The 21,080-nt window shown below is 44.6% G+C and overlaps 1 protein-coding gene across 2 annotated transcripts in view; it reads left to right on the plus strand.

Moving 5' to 3' along the window:
• The first annotated feature begins 2,624 nt into the window (after positions 1-2,624).
• The window catches only part of GALNT18 (polypeptide N-acetylgalactosaminyltransferase 18), a 199,754-nt gene continuing 181,298 nt past the window's right edge, over positions 2,625-21,080 (plus strand). For both annotated transcript variants that reach the window (XM_062494436.1, XM_062494438.1), the window contains exon 1: positions 2,625-2,859. In XM_062494436.1, the coding sequence (XP_062350420.1) occupies positions 2,625-2,859 (235 nt within the window). The remainder of the gene's footprint in view (positions 2,860-21,080) is intronic.

The following is a 21,080-nucleotide window of genomic DNA, read 5'->3' on the forward strand; positions in this document are numbered from 1 at the left end:
GATTAACTGACAAGGTGGAACTGCTCTAATATACTCTGTCTTTTACAAAGCTTGAACTTGTTCATTGACTGCTTTGTCCGGCAACCTTTCCTGTATTATGGAAAACATTTTTTCTTAAAATGTAAATATTGTTTTCTCGTCCAAATACCTTGTGTTCTATTTTCTAATTTCCAAGGGAGTTCTCTTGGGCTCGCCTGTTCTAATGTGACCACAGGGGAAGTATTTTTAAAGTGGCCAAAATTTCAGTCGGTTTTCAGAGAAGCTCAGGAGACTGAGGGGGCAGTTTGTTTTTTCAGTTTTTTTGGCAGAGCTGACTGCAGCTTCTGTTGGTGCTGGTTTGTGTGTGTCTGAGCACTCGTCATTTTTACTGTTTCTATGGCGTACCAGCGGATGGAAAGGAATAAGTCATTCTCCCTTTTGGCAGGACACTCGCCTGCCTTCTCTCTCGAACACCGGCTCCTGCTTGCAATGAATTTAAACATAACAACCCCAAGACCTAAGACAAATCGCCTGCTTTTTCTCTTCTCGAGATGATGCAATGTGCATTCGAGCTGTAGAAGGGTTTGAACGGTCACGTCTACGCTGCAGAGCAGTCACTCCTGGTACCTTGCTGGGTTTTCTGCACACCGGCAAAGCCCGCTGGCACGGTCAGCTCTGGGGCGTGACTACACAGTGCAGCCAATCCACAGCATCTGATATTCCGGCTTTCATTGGATAAACGCTCAAAATAATTTTAGAATGTTAATTAACACGTGCCTCGTTGTTTCTAATACTGGATACGCTCGTTACATTTCTGTCTCGCGACTATCAGAAGAAAATGATCTCACAGAGTACAAAAGTCCCTATTTAATAGGAATGGGAAAGATTCATCATGTGCCTTCTTCTCAAATCAGTGAGATTTCATATTGAGAGGAATTTGCCTTTTTAACGTGTTTTCAAAAATAATGCAAAATGTGAGGTGAAGAGAGGAAAGCAGCAGGGGTATGCTGAACTAAATGGTGAGTTACTGATCCTGGCCCTGATCCTGAAGCTAATTCTGGATGTTCTAGGATGGAGCGTGTCCCTGCGGAGATGGGGGAGGCGATGAACGGAGGGATGCGCGGCTGCCGGTACGGACGCTCGGCGTTCCCAGCCCCAGCCCGGCGGGGAGCGGGCACGCCGAGGGGCTCAGAGCCGGGCACCCAGCAGGGCTGGGTGGGAGCCGGGAGCAGGGAGCCAGGAGATGTCTGCGGTGCCCCCCCGGCGGCAGAAGGACGGCTCGGGGGGGAGCGGCGGCACCGCGGCTCTCAGCCCCCGGCACAGAGACCGGCACCGCCCGCTGCTCTCGGCATGGAAACCTCGGCTGCGGCTCCGGGCACGGCTGGGAGAGAGGGGAGGCAGAGAAGGAGGGATGCAGGCAGGAAAGGAGGGAGGCAGGGAGCGACGGAAGCAGGGAAGCAGGCAGGGAAGGAGGCAGCCAGGCAGGGAAGCAAGCCGGGAAGAGGTAAGGCAGGGATACAAGCAGAGAAGCAGACAGGCAGGCAGGAGGGGAAGCAAACAGGGAGGCAGGCAGAGAGGGAGAGAGGCAGGGAGAGACACAGGGAAGCAGGGAGAGAAGCAAAGCAAGCAGGCAGGCGCCGGTCGGTGCCGATCCATCAGCCGGTGCGTCCCGACCCGTCCCCGCCCCGCAGCCGCGCCGCTGCCATTGGAGCCGGGCGCTGGCAGCCGGGCCAGCCCCGCTCCCCGGCGGCCTCCCAGCCGCGCTCCCAGCCCCGCTCCCCGGCGGGCTCCCAGCGCTCCCAGCCCCGCTCCCAGCCGCGCTCCCAGCCCCGCTCCCCGGCGGGCTCCCAGCGCTCCCAGCCCCGCTCCCAGCGCTGCTCCCCGGCGGGCTCCCAGCCGCGCTCCCAGCGCTCCCAGCCGCGCTCCCCGGCGGGCTCCCAGCGCTCCCAGCCGCGCTCCCAGCCCCGCTCCCCGGCGGGCTCCCAGCGCTCCCAGCCCCGCTCCCAGCGCTCCCAGCCCCGCTCCCCGGCGGGCTCCCAGCGCTCCCAGCCCCGCTCCCAGCCGCGCTCCCAGCCCCGCTCCCCGGCGGGCTCCCAGCGCTCCCAGCCCCGCTCCCAGCCCCGCTCCCCGGGCGGGCTCCCAGCGCTCCCAGCCCCGCTCCCAGCCCCGCTCCCCGGCGGGCTCCCAGCGCTCCCAGCCCCGCTCCCCGGCGGGCTCCCAGCGCTCCCAGCCCCGCTCCCCGGCGGGCTCCCAGCGCTCCCAGCCCCGCGATGGCCGGCGGCGCAGGGCAGGAAGCGAGCGGGCCGGGGGCGCTGGGCCGGCGGTGATGCTCGGGGCGCGGGGCGGTGCCTGGGGCTGCGGGCACGCCTCGCTGTCTGCTGCCGGCATCGCAAACTTTGGGCTCTTCCCATGCGCTAAGAGCCGGGATTCTAATTGCCAGCCCTCCCCGCCCCCACCTCTCCTGCTAGGTAGGCGACAAGTATTTTTTCATCTGTGGATCAGAGAACTTTTTTGCGTGGACATGGACTGACTTCGGAGTGGTCTCGGTTTCGGGGAAAGGGGAGGAAAAAGGATTTTTTTCATCGCAGCTCATTTTTGTTTTCTGGATCACAGGATTTTTTGGAGCTATATGGAGGGATCTCAGGATGGTGTGCACCAGGAAAACCAAAACTTTAGTGTCCACTTGCGTGATTTTGAGTGGAATGACTAACATCGTCTGCCTGCTGTACGTGGGCTGGGTCACCAACTACATTGCCAGTGTTTATGTGAAAGTGCAGGAGCCGATCTCGGAAAAAAAGTTAGAGGAAGACAAAGGGGACACTTTAAGGATTATAGAAAGGCTGGACCATTTGGAAAATGTCATCAAACAGCACATCCAAGGTACCACCTCACCCCCTCTCGCTCGCCCTCCTTTCCATCCCCTCCCGCTGTGTGTCGGATGCGTGTGCGTCTGTCGCGTCTGTCGCGTCTGTCGCGTCTGTCGCGATCGGCGGAGCCAGCGCCAGCACGGGGGAGCCGGGGGGAGCCGGGAGGAGCCGGGAGGAGCCCGGGGGAGCCGGGGGGAGCCCGGCTGGAGCCCTGGAGAGCCCGGCTGGAGCCCGGGGGAGCCCGGCTGGAACCCTGGAGAGCCGGGGGGAGTCGGGGGGAGCCCGGCTGGAACCCTGGAGAGCCGGGGGGAGCCCGGCTGGAGCCCTGGAGAGCCCGGCTGGAGCCCGGGGGAGCCCGGCTGGAACCCTGGAGAGCCGGGGGGAGTCGGGGGGAGCCCGGCTGGAACCCTGGAGAGCCGGGGGGAGCCCGGCTGGAGCCCTGGAGAGCCCGGCTGGAGCCCGGGGGAGCCCGGCTGGAACCCTGGAGAGCCGGGGGGAGTCGGGGGGAGCCCGGCTGGAACCCTGGAGAGCCGGGGGGAGCCCGGCTGGAGCCCTGGAGAGCCGGGGGGAGTCGGGGGGAGCCCGGCTGGAACCCTGGAGAGCCGGGGGGAGCCCGGCTGGAGCCCTGGAGAGCAGCGGGGAGCCCGGCTGGAGCCCGGGGCAGCCCTCCCGGAGCCTCTCGGAGCCGCCCCCACCCGCGGGCTCGGCCCGGGGCTGGAGCTCCGCTCAGCTCCCCGCCTGTCTGTGCCTTCCCAAGCAGGGGTCCGTGGGGAGGGCTGGGAGCCAAGACCCGCTTCCCATCTTGCTGTTTATCCCTCGTTTTGTTTTTTTTTTTAAATTAATTTACCTTTTAAATATATTTCTATTTGTTGTTTTTCAAAATGATTTGCTGCTAGTGGAATTCTTGTTCTCCTCCCCGTTTCAGACTGACTGCTAATCCGTGCTGAGTCTCTGTGTTCCTGGGGATGATGAAGGTTTTCCCCTTTAGTGCCGAGAGCCTCTTGGGATTATAACTGGGGCAGTCTCTCTGTGTGTAAAGCCTTTTAATTTGATTGCCTTTTAATGGGTGCCCTGGGAGAAGGGTGGAAGTGGGGAGGCACTGGGTGAGAATATGATTACTTCCTGTGAGTTTGGGATTTTGCGTGACTTTTGCTCTACTGGGGGATCTTTAGAGTCTTTCTTTATGTTTTCATCATCTGCATGGCATCATACCCTCCCAGCCTGCCAATGAATTGGATGGTGAGGAGGCTTGGGGATAGGTGAGAACCTGTACAAAATCTAGAGGAACCATCTTTCTCTACTCCTGCATAACCTCCACCAAACACTCAAACCCTAGTTCTAGTCTCTCCTAAATCTGAAAAAGAGGAGTAGACCATGTGGTGAAGGATGCCTATCACCAGTGGAAAAAAAAACTTGCTCACTTCCAGGCAGTTTTGACCAACCGGTCTCATGGGAATGTGAAGCAAATGGAGCGAGCAGGGTGGGTAATCTTGTATGAGTTGGGGTTCCCTGCTTGTCAGTGAACACAACTTTAGTGCTATTAAAGCCCAGCTACTTTGCTTTGACTTGTGTTCATATCTTTCTACATACGGCATATCGTCATTCATTTTGTATATACAGTCATTTCTCAGATAGTCTTGTCATCTGGCTCAAAGGAGTAAAATGCTGCTTCTTATAATTACACCCTCCCCCCCTCCCCCCTTCTCTGGAGAAGGGGTTATAGCAGCTTCTTCAAGTTTTAAGTTCTATCATGCTGTCCTTAAATTCTTTTGGTTCCTGAAATGAATTTTTAAAAGAAATGTACTCTTGTCTGTGTGCCAGTGGAGTGCACTGTGGCAGCACATACGAAAACAGGGATCTTCCAAAGGGCTCTGGCTAAGAGTGAGATACACAGAGTCGGAATGCTGGAGTTCTGGAAAGTTGGAATACTGGAACACAATACTGGAATGGTCTACCCAGGGAGGTGGTGGAGTCACCATGCCTGGATGTGTTTAAAAAAGCCTGGATGTGGTGCTCAGTGCCATGGTCTAGTTCAGGTGTTGGGCTGTCTTGGATGGTCCCTTCCAAGCTGGCGATTCTGTGAGTCTGTGAAAGTTAATTGACTTCCCTCAGGAGGCTGAAGCAGAACTCCTGCGGGTTTTGTTGGTGTGAAACTCAAAGAGCCTTGTTTGTTTTCAAGGAAATTAACCATGCACGTGCCTTTGGTCACTAGTTCTTAGAGCAGTAGAGAAAAGGTGTGCTTCAGTCAGAGGAGGGTATAGCATGGATTAGAGCATAAGCTTTTCCTTTTTGGTGACTAGCCATCCATAAGCCAAACCAGATATTTTTTCACTCAAATAATGCTTCTTTTGAAGTTGAAGAGAGTCTTTCAAAATTAACTAAGTGAACAGTTTGGTGATATTACCAAAATATTAGTGGGTTAAAAAAAAAAAAGCTTTACAAGCTTCTTGTGCCTTACTGAAATGACTTAGTCTTTAAGACAAATGAATGAATAAAATAAAAATCACAGATCCTTAGCTCAAAGTGGATTTTCTGTACTTTCATTTGCCAGATAATTATAACTGGGGTTCTCACAGGAATTCCTGGGGCAGATACTGCAGAATAGGGTGATACTCTAATCAGATTTTTCTTAGAACTGTGAGATGCTTTGAGTTCTGGGCCATGGTGCAAAACTCACTGAAGTTATTGAAGAAATAACCCAAGCTTGAATGTGTTTGATTTGAACCTGAAGGTCAGCATTAAGAAATTATATGTTTGAGCATTGTTGCCAGAAATAGAATAAACCAGCTGCTGTAATGGTTCTAGAGATGTTTATAAGGGTTATCTGCAGTTTGATGTTAAACTTTTCCTTGGACCACTTCATTTTTGTGTTGGAGAGACGTGTCAATAGGTCAGATGTTCTGCAATGCTGAACAGGCATGGAATTAGCAGGGGTAATAGAATTACATTCCGTAGGATATCCTGCAAATGCCAGAGAGCTTTGCTGCTGCATTTTACACACGGGGTTGTGCTAATATTTCATTTTAATTTGCTTTCTGATTGTTTGATTAGATACCATCTGGGAATTCTTTTAGCATATCAATTGCCATCTTGTAATATTTTATCAAATGTCCTGGAAATGAGAAGAAATAAGACATGCCTTCATATAAACCCTTTTAAAAGGATGTCTTTTTAAAAAGACATTTTCATGTCAAGAAGAGTATCAGATTGAAAAGAGATTTCCAGATAAGAGAGGTTCAGAGAGAATCAAAGCTGGCGTGCCTTGCGGTTGGGAAGAATGGTATGGACAGGGAAATCACAGAAGAATCTTGTGGAGCTAAAGCTCGATGCTGACACTTGAGCTGACCCAAGCCTGGGAATCCTGACTCCTGGCTTGAGGCCACACATAGCTCACAGGATGGTTTTGGTCAAGTGACTTCACCTTTTAGCAGTGGCGGTGACCTGCAGGATTTTCTGTGGCAGTGTGGTGTGGGATTGTGGTGTTGGTTGTTATATGGAGATACTCTCCAGCCAGTGCCAAGGAGTTTCTCCTGCCCCCAGCTCAAACCTTCAGCAGGAGGCGTATGCTCCATGCCAGCAGGCAGCCCACTGAGAGGAACTTCTAGTTCCCACCTCCTTTGGGGTTTGCAAACGGGATGGTGTCTTTTCTGATATTAATTGTGTGCATGTGTTTATGTGTATGAAACAAACTGAGTAAAGGACCAGATGGGTAGCTTGATGCCAAATGCAGCCCCTTTCCTGCCTGACAGAGGTGTGTGGCACGTGGACTGAGTAGTAGCACTGAGCTTTATTCCCAGAGAGTATGCTTTAGAGGGCTGAGGTTAACAAGTGTTAAATGGGGTAAAAAAATCTGTGTTCTGTCGAGTTCACAAACACCAAATGGGCTCAAAGAACCCCAGACACTCTCACATTATTAAAATCAATACGAGAGTGCTTCAGCAGACCACAGCATATCCTTCATCTTAATAATGCACCATGCATTGGCTCTCACACCAAAACCTTGCCCTAAGTTGTATGAGCAGTTGGAAGATCAGGGGAGTGGGCAGGCTGCTCTTAATCTAATTCTGGGTTTGTATCAGAGACAAAGTGAAAAACACCAGCCAGAAGGGAGAAATGTGTTGTTTTCTGCAGCTTCGCTTTAGGCCATCATAGTTCATAGTTTTAATTTTCCTTGAAAAGCTAAGCTATGATTAAACCCATATCACTCAAAACACTGCTGCACATCATCCTGGCTGTTTTATTACACAGTGTCATTTTAATATTTTTCAGCCTTCCTGATTTTAATCAGATGATGTTTTCGTTGGGAATTATCTTAAAAAAAATTATAGACTGTGAAGTCTGTGACATGAACTTGCTTTCTTGACCCTGCCCCATTCTTCCTTCCACCCCCTCGGACCTAAACAGAATTACTAAACTGTTAAGACATCAGCTAGGTCTAAATTGAAGTGGTAACACACAGTTTATTCCTGGACTAGCTGAATTTTTAGCTAGGGTTGATGGATGGTTACTATGGCATCTGTGTCCTACTCTGGTCCTTCATCCTTGCAAGCTGCTGCATCTGTTCTTAACCAGGGAATATCAGGCACTGTGTGGACTTGGGAAAATTTGCAAGAGAAGAGTTGTTTACATCATCTTTCATTCTGCTGCTTAGTATGATTTGCTGTGTGGATTTACTCGAGCTGATACTAGCTGTGCCACGGTTGGACATCTGATCACCCTCTGTGCTCAGCTGGGCCAGGGAGAGGTCTCCAGTGTTTTTCACTCAGTCCCTGTGTCAGGTGTTAGAGTGAAATGATTTGCTCTCAGAAACTGTATTTCGAGCTTGGGAACTAGGTCAGCCCACGTTCTTAATTTTTAGCCTGGGAAAGATTTGAATAAGTAAATGTCATGTTTCTTATTTACCCTTTATATCTTGATCTCACACACGAAGAAGAATGTCTTCTGTCTCTCACAGCCTGGCTAACTAACCCTAGCTGGGTTCCATGAAGTCACCTCACCAGATTCAAATGACCACTCCACCCTGTCCCTAACTCCTGAGGTACTCTCTCCTTTTGGGAATAATTAATGGATAAACCCCCCCCCCAGCTTATTTCCCTCAAGCTCGAAAGCAATTAGGCATGTTTATCACTCACTGCAGCGAATTTATTCTGCTGGGAAACATAGGAGCACCAGGCAGCAGCCCTGGGAGCACTCAGCCCTTGCTCCACTGCAGAGGGCTCTGCATTCCCTGTGCATTCCTCCATATTCCCTGGCTCTGTGCAAGCACACAGCTCTGCTGTCCCAGTGCAGCTAATTGCAATGGAAGCAGCTGCTTGCATAGGTAATACAGGCAGGATTAATCCCATTATTTTTCCTCTTTAGACTGTGACTTCTCAAGTCATTCTAGATGGCTGCATGTCAGTGCAGATTAATTGGAATTTAACTTTCATGTTCTTCCATGCTTAGGGATGAGCACACTAAAGTAACCTTAATACAGTTATTTCAACTGGAAGACTTAATTTGCTGTAAATTTTCAAGCACCACTGGAGGTGTAGGTACTCTAAGGACAATCTGCTGAAGACTTAATGTTGTTGATTGTTCTGACTACACCTTGATAGTATATTATTACTATAATTAAAATTAATTTTTTTGTGCTTTTGATATCTTTAGCTCCCTTCTAATTACATTCTTTCTGGTTTTCCCTCTGAGGATTCATGTCCCTGGGGTTAGGATGCAGTGGGCAAAAGTGAGGAGTGGTAGTTGGGCTTTGTTAAGGTAACTGGATTTCATTGCTGCATATTGAATGATTCCTTTCATGATTAAAGTTGTTTTCTTCAGAATGAGGTTTCTCTTTTTTTTTTTTTTTGTTTTCCATTTTCCTGATTGTCATCTAGATTGCTTTGTTTCCTTAGGTGTATACAGTGGGAATAGCACGGCAGATTTATTCGAGATTGTTTCTTTTGACAGAAACAAGAAAAAGTTTTATTCAGCTGCAGAGTGAGAGTGAATGATAGCTTTTTAGTTGGGAGGGGAATTGACCTGGATTCCATTTCCTTCAGTCATGACAATTTCATGAAAGTCTTCAACAGAAGGTTAAAAAAATGAATTGGTAGCAGAGCTGTGACCTCATGCCCTCCACGAGTTCCCTCATTGCTAGGCTGGAAAAGTTTGTCTTTTTCTCTACAGAGGTGGCAGCTGTGGAGATGGCTTAGCTGCCTCCTGAGGGTGATGGAGGATCCTTTATTGTCTTTGGAACAGCCCAGCAGCTTGATGATCAGCTGGTATATGGAATGTGGGAAGGGACACAGGGGATCCTCTGCAGCTGGTTCGTGGCTGTCCCCATCACATGCAGCTGTAAGACTGTCTTGTCAGCCCTGCTTGGCCTGGGGATTGGAGACTGGGCTCTGTGGTGTCTTGGGATTGTCCCTGAGTCCAGAGCAGTGAGGTCATTTACTGGTCCACAATTAACGAAATTAATGAAGTTTAATTTCTGTCTAATGCAAAAGTGACAACTAACTTCATATTGGGAAAACTAACTTCATTCCTCTTCCAAATCCCTCTTTATTCATCTACTATAATATTTTCCTTTTAATTATCCCTGGAGGTATGTTTCTGTGCTGCCCTTGGCTTTGCAGTGGTAGCTCTGCAGCCTCTTTAGAAACTTCTGGGCTCCTTCCTTTTAGCAACCTGATAAACAGCTCAGTAATAAGCTGTTGGATTAGTGTGGACAGATTCTCTGCATAGGCACTGAAATTCTCAGGTACATGAAACTTGATGCTTTGACTTCATGGTGCTGTTATCTATACTTAAATCTTCTCTAGGGTTGTGCAGTATAGACGTGTTCCCTGTGAAACAACATTTTGTTTGTTTTTCTCCACAGTTTGTTTCTGCTTAACTGGTGTTTCATAACTGAGGTGCTGTTTTTAACATATCCTTAGTTTTCTGAGGGAAAGGCAGAGATGTTTAGGAGCTGAAACCCTGATGGTCATTAATTATTACAATTCTCCAGTGTCTCCTTTGCTTTACTTAGGAAATTAACAAATGAGGATATTCTGATTTCTGTTCTAGAACACGAAGGTGGAAGGTCCAAGCTACTACCTTGACGTGCTCTGCCATTAAAATGCCAGTGTGTCTTCCCAAGTCTCCCAGGGATTCTTGCTATATTCACTATTTCAATTGTCTTTAAACACACGAGGTTTTAAAAATGCAGAATTCCTGTGACAGCAGTGCTGTGGCAGCTGGCAGGAACCCCAGCTGTCCTGTGACCAGTGCCATATGGATGTGCAGTGGAAGCCCTGACACAGAGCCCCTGTCCCTGTGGGTAAGGATGGCAGGAGGGGGACACAGAGAACTGCAGTGGCCCCAGTGCTGCAGGCTGCTGCTGGCAGGGCTGGCTGCTGGAGCTGCTCAGAGGAATCAGACACAGGGTCCCTTGTCCCCTCAGGAAGAGTCCAGGGAGCTTGAGCCCTGCAGCTGCCAGATGTTGGGATGTGCTGCAGCAGCCAGATGTTGGGATGCCCTGCAGCAGCCAGATGTTGGAATGTGCTGCAGCAGCCAGATGTTGGGATGCCCCGCAGCAGCCAGATTTTGGGGTGCCCTGCAGCAGCCAGATGTTGAGGTGCCCTGCAGCAGCCACATCTGTTGTCCAATGACACAAACTTGAAGCTGACATGAGCCCCGAAGTGTGAGATCAGATATCTCTCCCAACATGCTCGTTTTAATTACCACATCTTCAACACCACACAACTGCTTAAATCTCTGCCTAGATGATGGAAATTCAGGAGCTCATGGACCTTGTGTTAGTAATGTCAGTAGGGCTGTGGAAATCCTGTTGTAGTTTTGATTTTGACACTTCCTATCTCCTAAATCAAGCCCCATATTTTAAATGTGAATGTTTGAATTTTCCTTTTATTAGAGCTGTCACAGATGGTCTCTGAGAAAATATGATTTTTATAAGCAGCTTTCTGAAGAGTGTAGGAAAAAGACAGTATTTCTGGGCTTTTTTTCTTCACAGATAAATAATCATTCATTTTTAGGGACATAATACAGATTTTCAGGCTGTGTTACTTGCTCATATGTAATCTGAATCTAGCTAAAGATCTCTTTCATGAATCATCCAACTAATGCAGAGAATTACCTGTCCCTGCTTTCATGGTGGATTCAAATTGCTTTGAAGCTTTCCTTTCTGCATCAAGTCATGACTTGCCAGAGGCTTTGCAATAAGATTTGGCATGCTGGAGGTAAAAGTGAAACTTGTCAGATAAACTTTTCAAGCACTGCAGACTCAGTGAGTCTGTACTCATCCATTACAGGATTATCATTGCAGTGAAATTATGGTTGGAGAAAATGTCTTCTGGGATTTCTCTGTGCACGGAATAAAAAGGCTTGCAGACCTGAGCACAGAATAATTTCTAAAATAACTGTGTTCTGTGTATTTGTCTTTCTCTGAGGTGTTTATCATTTTATCAGCTGTATATGGAATGATCATATTATGCCAGCCTTTCCCTCTTCTACTTGTGCTAACAGGAATATTTTAAGTTGCTCAAGTGAAGGGTGTGGGAGTAGTATGCTGTAATTTCTGTGGAATTTCTGATTAGGAGACGTGTTCACATTTAACAGTTTGGAGGACAAGGAGGGTCAAGGAGGAGAAAAGCACAGCAAAACCTACAGGCTGCACAAGAATACCTGAATGCTTTTATCCTTGTTTAGTTGATATGAAATTGCAGTTCTGGAGTGGAAACTCCGGGTTCTCCACTGGTCTTATTGAAACTGGTGCTGGTGAGTTTCCATGAAGTGGAAATAAGCAATGCACCATTTTTGATTCTCTTCCTGTTGCTCTCAAAAGCAATTTCACATCTAGTAGATTGCTACAAATAGTTGCTTGTTAATTAACCCCAAATCTAGCATTCAAAGATCGAAGACTTAAATCGATTTGATTTAGTTTATATGCATCTCATAAAACATGTGTAACACCTTTAATGAAGTAAGAAATATTTTTTTTGCATGCAGCCAGACTGTCATAAGCAAAATACTGGGCCTGGAACCAAAACTATGATGCTGTTATTCTCAAATATTATAATTGTGTGTGGTTTTCTGATCCTGCTTTTTTAGAGTTAGAATTCTGTGACTTTACAACATGATGTCAGCCATAAGGGATTATGACATCATTAAACTTAGGTGTAGCACAATGAAGTTTTTCAAGCTTCTGTTTAGTTAATGTCTTCACATGGCTGTAAAGCTGTACAAGTTTAAAATTAATTTAAAACTGTTAGACATAAACCAAGCAAACCAGCAACAGAAAAACCCAAACACAAGCTCCAAAGGGGTGTGCAAACTTATACACAATGCCAAGAAGACTGGTGAATTTAGCCACTAAAAGCAGCGAGACCAGAAAAAAACTATAACAAAATGACAGCAGAAGACTTTTGTTTGCATACCTCATTCCCACTTGCTGCCATTGTAACAGGAGTGCTTTTGGTAGAGAAACATTTAAATCTCATTGCTTCATTGTTATACCTCCTGTAAGTGCAATTCTATCAACACACCTGAGTTTTCAGCACAGCTTGTATCTTTCAGATGTAAGACAGAGTATTTGTTAGAAGCACCTTCACCGTTCTGATTCTGTTACTCATTTAAGTACTGAGACAAAATTCTGCGTGCAAATGAACACAGAAAAATTAAAAATATCTACAATATTTTCTGTAAGATGTCTCTCTCTGAAAATACAGTTAAACTAGGGATCCTTATAGTTAAACAGGTGCAGGTGGGATCCCAGAGTGAGTGGGGAGCCACAGCACTGATTTCTTGTTGGAAAAAGGAAGCAGAGGTAGAGCTTTTGATGTGGGCTCTGCCAGCTCTTGAGGGTAGGTTTTTAATTGCTCAGCCCTGGGTTCTTTTTTCCTTAATTAAGCTGCTCTTGGAGAATTTCTGAATTTATGACAGGGTAAAATTCCTCGTTATGAGGAAACCTGGAGACTTGAAAACACGTAGAAGGAAATTCAGTGTTGTAATGTGGGAAACATTCCTCAGCTCCTTTCAGTAACAACATGTCAATATATTTCTGTCTGCTTGACAATATGTAGGAAATGCCTTTGATTTTGTAAAATTGCATGTCATTTCTCAACATTTCTTTTGATTCTATTGATTAAAGCTTCTCTACCCGCCTAGAGACATTAAATAGCAAACCATCTGCTAAAAGTGGATTGGCAACATTCCTGAAAATTAACATTGAAAAAAAAAATTAGTTTAAATGTACTTCAAAGTCTGTTGCTATTCGTGTTCTGAGATGAAAAGGGAAACAAAAGCTTATGTTACAGTCTGGCAAAAGGTTGCCAGGTAAGAATGCCATGTAGCTTCCTTAAAATATTCATTTATCTGTCTTAGGGAAAGAAAGAACAGAGTGAAAGAGTTATTCAGTGTTCTGTGTGTCAGCACAGGTTCAGTGGAAGATAATTCTGGATATTTGCTTCTCCAGCAAATCCAGTCGTATTATCATTTCCAACTGTCCAGTTAAGACCAACTTCTAAGTAGAAAAGTCTTCTATGAAGGCACTGAGCATTTACACCCTGTTGCCAAAAAAAAAAAAAAAAAACTATATATATGTATATATATACACACACACACACAAGGTTTGTATTTGAAAGTGAGAACGAGAAAGTCCTGGAGTGACTGCTCTGTCATAAGATTTTTTTCCTTACCTTAAAAACCTTAAGATACTGATATTATTTTTTTAGACTGCATGCTTCACACAGAACTAATGTCACAGAGAGCCCCTGGATTGAGTTCTCAGTCAGTGTGGTTGCACTCAGTGCTTGCTCTAGAATCTCATCTCTCTTGGACTCACAGTGTAATTTTACTTTTAAAAAAGGTATTTTTCATGTATCTCTTTCTCTCTCTGTTCAATGTTTATGCTGCACATTTATTAAGAGTGACTGTGAATTTGCCTTTCTGCTGTTTGATGAGAACAGATGTTATTTTTCTCCCAACTTCTTGACACCTGGAACTGTCAAAATTCCCCATGCTCATCCAATTATCATCCAACAAGAAGGAATTAGTCAAGCAACTTACCTAGGAGGGCCAATTCAAAACAAGATACCCTTTTCACTGCTATTAAAATAAACTCAAGAACTCCTGTGTATTTCATTGGAATGGGTAGCTTTGTCTTTTAGATTTAAAAAGAAATGCAATTTTATGAAGTCACCTCAGACAGCAGGAATAACACTGAGAATAGAAGACCCCAGCTGAAGGAATTTACACTTTTACATTTCCTGTCTTTCAGTTCCAGTATTTTAAAGGGAAGTGTTGTACCCTCAAACAGAATTTTCCTGCAGGAAATAACTGTTGTTATTGCTACTTGAGACCTGAGCACAGTGTTCTGGCCACATTCCTTTCTCCAGCACTGAGCAGGATGTGTTTTCAAATCATCTCATGTCTAGCAATGTTTTTGTTCTAGCTTGCCTGTGTAGCTCCAAAGCTGAAATGTGAACTAAAATGGATTTACTGGAGATACAAAGGAGGTTGCAGGCAGGCAGTTAGAATTTAAGTATTGAGAATTTAATATTAAGTCTTTTAAAGCACTGCAGCAGTGCCATGTTGCACAATGTGCCTGAGACCCAGTGAAGAGCATGATGACTTTTTCCCCTTTTACCACTTTTCCCCTTTCCTTTTCCCTCCTGTTGGTTCACTTAATTAATATATTGTGTTTTCCAAGAGTGTTTTTTCCCCTGCATTACCCCTTACCTCATTACCCTTTAAACCTTGTGCACCTGTGTTGTAGTAATTTAGGAGTTCTCAGTTGGTGGACTTTGGGAACTTGCAGATAAAAGTATTAGGAATAGATGATTTAGGGCATGGGATAATTGTTACAAACATGCAGGAGTTCCTTTGCTGCCCATCTCTTTGAAAGAGATTTTTGAAAACTGAGGGTTTGCTGAAAAGGTCTTTGCTAAACTCTGTCAGCAGCCAAATTTCAGTGAGTACTTGTAATGCAAAATAACATAAGGGGCAATGAAAATTCATTTTTCTCTAGCAACTCGATCCACTTCACTAGGAAGCCACAGAAGGTAAGGTTAGTCCCCTTATGTTCCTGCTAGAACTTGTTTTCCAGAAATGTGGAGGCAGCCAGTTGGCCAGATGCTTCCTGTCTCCTTCCTCAGGAATGCCATTCTTGCAATATCTCAGCCTGGGAGCCCCATGTACACTGCAGGAAAGGCTCCAGGGTCTGGGTGGGAGCTGTTTCCAGTTGTTCAGTGTGGGCAACTTCTTGAATTACTTTGTTTGTTGATATATACTTTATATATCTTTATCTATCTATCATAATAATAATAATAAATATATATTATATAATACTATCTAAATAATAAAAACATATATTTATATACATTTCAAATTGTCTCGATTGCCCTGACATGTATTAGCCACTGCCTTTTACCTGACACAGAAAGTGCAGTCAAATCATTGGTGTGAGTAAAAACCTTCAAAGTAGAAATGATGACAAAACACACTGTCAGAGAGGCAGAATTTCAGTAAAATGTTTTTGAAAAACTTGTATGTCCCATTTCTGTAGGTCTCCTAGATATGTTTTCAATTTTTTTTTCCTGTAGGTTACTTTGGAGCCTCCACTGCTTAATCTCCTTTAGTGTGTGTGTTACCTTTCCAAGAAAAAAAATTAAATTGCTTGAGGCATACCTCAGAATTTTTCCATAGGGAACTGGAGGTAAAACACCAGCTAATAGAAATTCTGATGAATTCACACAATACACTTTAGTTATTATGTAATTGCTTAAAATATTACCAGTAATGTTGGCATTCAAAGGAGGAATCAGGTATCTGCCGGGTTATCTCATAATAAGCTTTGTGTTTTTTTATTTCTGAATCTGAATTATTAAGAAAGCAATCTGTCTGCCTTTCTAGTAACTTTGGAATCTAGCAGTCAAACTGATGTAATCAGATGTTAAAAATCTTAGAAATAACTATATCCATCTAAGTCTCCTCCAGCTAATGGAGGGAGACACTGTAGGTATTCTCTTGTGCCAGTTGAAAAGCTGCATTTATTAATATTCACTGTCAGACAATGTGCATGGGAAGGAACACTCACCTGCTCCCAGTAATTTCCTGAACATTGCAAAATTTTCAAAAGCACTTGCATTAACTCCAGAGCCGAGTCCAAAGGAAAACTGGCATTACCTGCTCTTGTGCTAAGTGACCTGATTTATTTAATCATGTCCTAAGTCCTTCCTAGGCTTTTGGGAAGAATTTCTGAGCAGAAGTGGGAGCAGAATTCATTCTGCTGAGATGGCTGCCTGATCCTGGTTTGTACTGCAGTGTGTTCCCTTCTCCTTCAGCTACACTGAGTTTTGATTGCAGATGGACGAGAAACTGGGACACAGCAAAATTAGCAGCAGTATTAGTAAATGAGACAGAAAGTGTACTTTGCTATTTCCAGATACAGAAGATCATATGAACTGCCTGTCCATTTGCTCAGCTTGATAGGATCAGAGGCTGTCAGCAGGAAATAGAGAGGCTGTTGGAATTCAGGAATAATGGGACAGCGAAACATCGAGATGGGTCTTTGCCACCCCAGTCTTAATTCCAGGAGCCAACTGTTCCATTTGCAAGGATCAGAGAATGTAAAAATAAGTGGAAACTAGATGGAAAATTGCCAGGTTGCACATGCATACCTGCAGACCTTGGGAGCCTCAGCAAGGGAAGGGCTGAGCTTTTGACACGTTTTGGGCTTGCTTATTACAAGCTTGGTAATGTCAAAACATGCACCATCCCAGTGGGACAGATGAAGTTTTCAGTGTTTGAGGAGGATAATTTCTGTCACTGTCTGATGATTTTTCCTGTTTGGTCAGCACGTGTGGTACCCTCCTATAAAAAATCAGCATTTTACAGCAGAGGGTGGTGTTTTGGCATCCCCGGAGTACTGACTTCACCACTTCAGTTAGCCACTTGATTTTTACATAATCATTTGCCCTTCTACAGGAACCTGAACTTGAAAACAAATCATGAGTAAAGTTCTTTTCCATTGAGCAGCAGGAGGTGAGAACATCAGGAAGATCTGCTGATGGACAAGCTGCAGTTAAGAATTCTGGTGTATTACTCCCTGACATCTGTGTTTCCTAAGTATTCTTGAAGTCAGATTTCTGAGACATATGATATTCCCAGTGTACTGAGCACTATGTTCACTGCGTATTAAGGTGCAGACAGGCTGCTGAGCCAGTGTGTAGAGAATTACATCTGCCTGCATTTGCAGTTCTCAGTTTGCAGAAAGCTCTCCTGGATTTCCACGTGCACCTCCACAGCCGCTGCAGAAGGATCGTTATTGCTAATGGGAAGATCAGTTACAGGAAGGATGAGTATCTGGTGGAAACCTGCCTGTTGGAATAGCTGGGATCCAGAGTAATTCCTTCAGTGAGTGTCCTGCCTCCTTTGGATATTACTGGTGCCTGATTTACCAACAGCTGGGGGTGGCTTTTCTTCCATTCTGGTACAGGTGACACATTGAGCTTGCTGAGCTGATTAATATCCCTAAACAAAAGCTTTAGTGTTTCCTGTTCTAGAAGGAGGCTTGTCAAATTCAACCAGTTATTATATTTACGTGGCAAATTGGTTTTGTGGTATATCCTAATCAGCCCGTATATGAATATATTTCTGAAACAAAGCACAGAAACTTGACACTGTTTGGGGCCCTCTGCAATAAACAGAATGGCTATAAGAATGTTTGCAGCAGGAAGATAAATGTTGTTGCATTTTTAATAAGCGCATTTTTTTCCTTCCATAATGGAGATCCTTTTGCTATTTTTGTTGGGAATCTTCTTTGTCAGAGGACATACTTACCTTGTTTAGGCTCAATTTATATGCTGACTGCTTTGGTAAAATGCCAGCTGACCTTGTGACAGCTTTGTACTCACTGGGACTGGGACCCTTGTGGTGCTTGTTTCTGTCACTAGTTTGGATGCAATTCCTTTTCTTGCTTTGCACTGCACAGGGAGTACTGCCTTACACTTCTAAATTTCGTAGAGAAGAAATGAAGATGTGCAAGGAAGGTGCTGTGTTTCTTTTTGGGATCTTATTTTTATGGCGCAGATGTAGTTTCAACCCCCTTTTTGAAGTTGTCTGCTATTTCAAGGTGGAAGAGGAGGCACATTTGCAGGGTTACCATGCACAGTTCAGGAAAAAAAAAATAAAATTGTGCAGTCTGGCCTAGCAAGGGAAGCTCTGATAGTCCATCAGTTTTTGGTGCTGTCAGCTCTGCACTTTGTATTACCTTGGCAAAATTTCAGCTATCAGGCTTTTGTAGAGTTATGGATTGTTTTGACAATGACTGAAACTTGTAAAAAAAAAATCTTATTTCATTTGATGACTACAGCACGGTTGCTTAGTAAAGCATATATTTCCTGTGGTTTCCTGTAATGTAATTTAGTGCTGTAGCAAATGTTTTACTTCTTGTTAGGAGAACTTCCCCAAATGAAGTCTGAAAATTTACTGTGGAGGCAACAAAGCCATTAAGAACTGTAGTAGTACTACACATGAAGTAGTGCTGTACAAGAATTCCTGTCCATTATGGTGAGCTGATAGTTCCACAGTAAAACCCATTTTAATTCATGCCTTAGTAAGAACTGCCTAGTAACTTACTGACAGAAGGAAATTGTTTTTCTCTTAAAATTTAACTTTTATGAAATTTTTTACGCAGAGATTACAAAAAGCCCTTGAACAACAATACCAAACCACAACCCTCAAATCAATGTGATCACTTGAACCTTTCTGTAGAAGACCAGTAAAGACAATTCTGCTAGGTATCTAGGAATATTTTGTGAACTATTGCAAGCTTTAAACACAACACTGTAAGGAACTACAGTTTAAAAATTCTTGAGTTTAGCATTAATTTGATGGAGTAATGACAGATATGAGGGATATAAATAGAAATTCTTATGTGAGAATACAAAACCTCTGAAACTCCACATTTGCCAATTTTTAAAGGAATATCTGATCTTAATTTATGTTACTGATTGGTTTTTCAACCCAGAAGCTCTCTCTCTCCAGGAACCCCCAGTTTCTAATGTGTGTTTAAAAGCAAAACCTCTTCCTTTCCTCCCCCTGCATCTGCAAGCCCTGAAACCCTGTCCCTTGTGCTTTGTTTGGCTAAGCTGGAGTTTACTCGGAGCTGCAGTCCAGCCTGTGAAAGAGCTGGGTTGCCATTCACTCTGTTAATATCTTAATTTCACTGAGCTCGTGCTGCTGGCCTCAGTGCCACTCAGTGAGCGCTTTCCTTCTAATGGAATGTTTGGAGCTATCGATTCTCCAGCTGACTTTATTGCATGCCTTGAGGTACAGACAAAGTCTGGGGGGCCAGCTCTTTGTTCTGCAGGTCTGCTCCAGAAGTGCAGCTGTACGGATCAGAAAAGGGATTCCATGGCAAGCTGCACTGAGCTTCGCTGAGTTATAGGTGCTCAACTATTTTAATAAAGAGGCTTTACTGAGACAGGAGTTTCATTAATAGAAATCCACACTCTCTACATCTATTTCCTTTTCCATACATAGATTTTCCCATAATGACTCTCTAGAACAGAAGCATCCAAGATTCGCATGTTTGATTTTTCTGATCTGGAGAATATAAGCTGCCCGACCTCCCAGCTGCCTTCTAAAAGTTACAAAATTATTTTTTTCCTTGTCTTGGAGCTGGAAGTTTTCCACACAAAAGGTTGTATTTTCTGAATTGCATAGTACTTTACCCTTTCCTTAATCCTAATGACTCCTGCAATCCTGCTGGCTTGGCCAGTAAAGCCACAGTAAGCATGAGTGGCACTGGGATAATCTGCTTCCTTATGGATTTTGATAGAAATTAATTCCACCCTGGCCCTGTTGTTTTTCCAGACCAATCTGCAGCCTGTTCCTTGACTAATTTTTGAAAACTATGGCTGGAGCACTTTTGCAAGTACATAAAAGCCCAAGTGGTTTATTCAGTATGTTCTAGATTGTTATGAATGTGTAGTATTTTCTTCTTAAAAGTTGTTGTTGTTATTCTTGTTTTGCTCAGTCATATAAGTCATATAAGAAAATGTGTGTGCAGTACATTAAAATTTACTATGGCAGTCAAATTGATGAGTTCAGCTTATCCCTGTGTGCCAGTGAAGATGGAGAAGTCAAATGTTAGTTATTCACCTTGGAAAAAATGCATTTATTCCCTTGCAAAAAAGTCCAAGGTAAACTTTGAAAAATATTTTTATGAAATAACCATCTTGAGAGAGAACTTCAGTGCAGCTCTTCTGTTTCTTTATTTACTTGTGCAGCTGAGAAGAAGGGGGAATCAAAAGCCCCACAGAAATGCATTTGTACAGCAAAACAGAGAAAAACATATACTAGAAGCTTGCTTTCTCCCTGGTACATTTTCTGATTTGATAGTTTCACTGTGTTGATCACAACTTAGAGGCAAAAAAATAAACCCAAACCAAATCCACAAACTTGACTAAGAGTCTGCTCCCTTTGACTTGACAAAGGGCAGGATTTATTTTGAATGCTTAGCCTGGAGTTGACTTCTGAATTGAATTTGTTGTGCCTTGGATGTGTGTGGCAGGGGCACTGTTTGTGGCTGGGGAGCAGAGCACAGGGCAGTACTCTGGGAAGGACATGAATTCTTGTCTTGGTTTGAAAGACAGGTGTTTAAGAAAAGCAAGAGCCTCTCTTGAAATGGAAAATGTAAACCCCCTCCCTCCAAATTGTTATAATTTTGAAATTAAGGAGCTCTCAGGCAAAGAAAGGGGAATAGGAATAACAGTTAGAATAAAAATACAGTAATACAAAAAAAACCCCCAAAACACTGCCAGAGTCAGAATCCAAGCTGACACCCCATCAGTCAGTCAGGGTGTTGGAGCAGTCCCATTAAATGGTGGCTGCATCCTCCTGCAGTGACAGATGTGGTTCTGTTGGAGCAGTGCTCCTGGAGAAGTTGCAGTTTTCCTCCAAAGGTTGAGTGATGATGTGGAAAGACCTGGTTTTCCTCTGGGATCCAGTGGGAAAAGGCTGCTCTGATGTTCCAAATCTCACATTTTTATCTGTGAAGGAATGGCTTGGCTCCTCCCCCTGGGTGGAGCACCTTCTGATGGGATGATGGAATTTTATCAGTCATGCAGTGGGACTCAATGGCCCATTAACAGGAGATAACTCCTGGAGGAAGGATGGGTTGTAGAAGAGATAAAGAACACAGCTCTACCTGGTTTAACAGATGGTGATAGAATGCAAACCTCTGGTTAC

Source organism: Cinclus cinclus, chromosome 6 (assembly GCF_963662255.1).
Source record: "Cinclus cinclus chromosome 6, bCinCin1.1, whole genome shotgun sequence".
Lineage (NCBI taxonomy): Eukaryota > Metazoa > Chordata > Aves > Passeriformes > Cinclidae > Cinclus > Cinclus cinclus.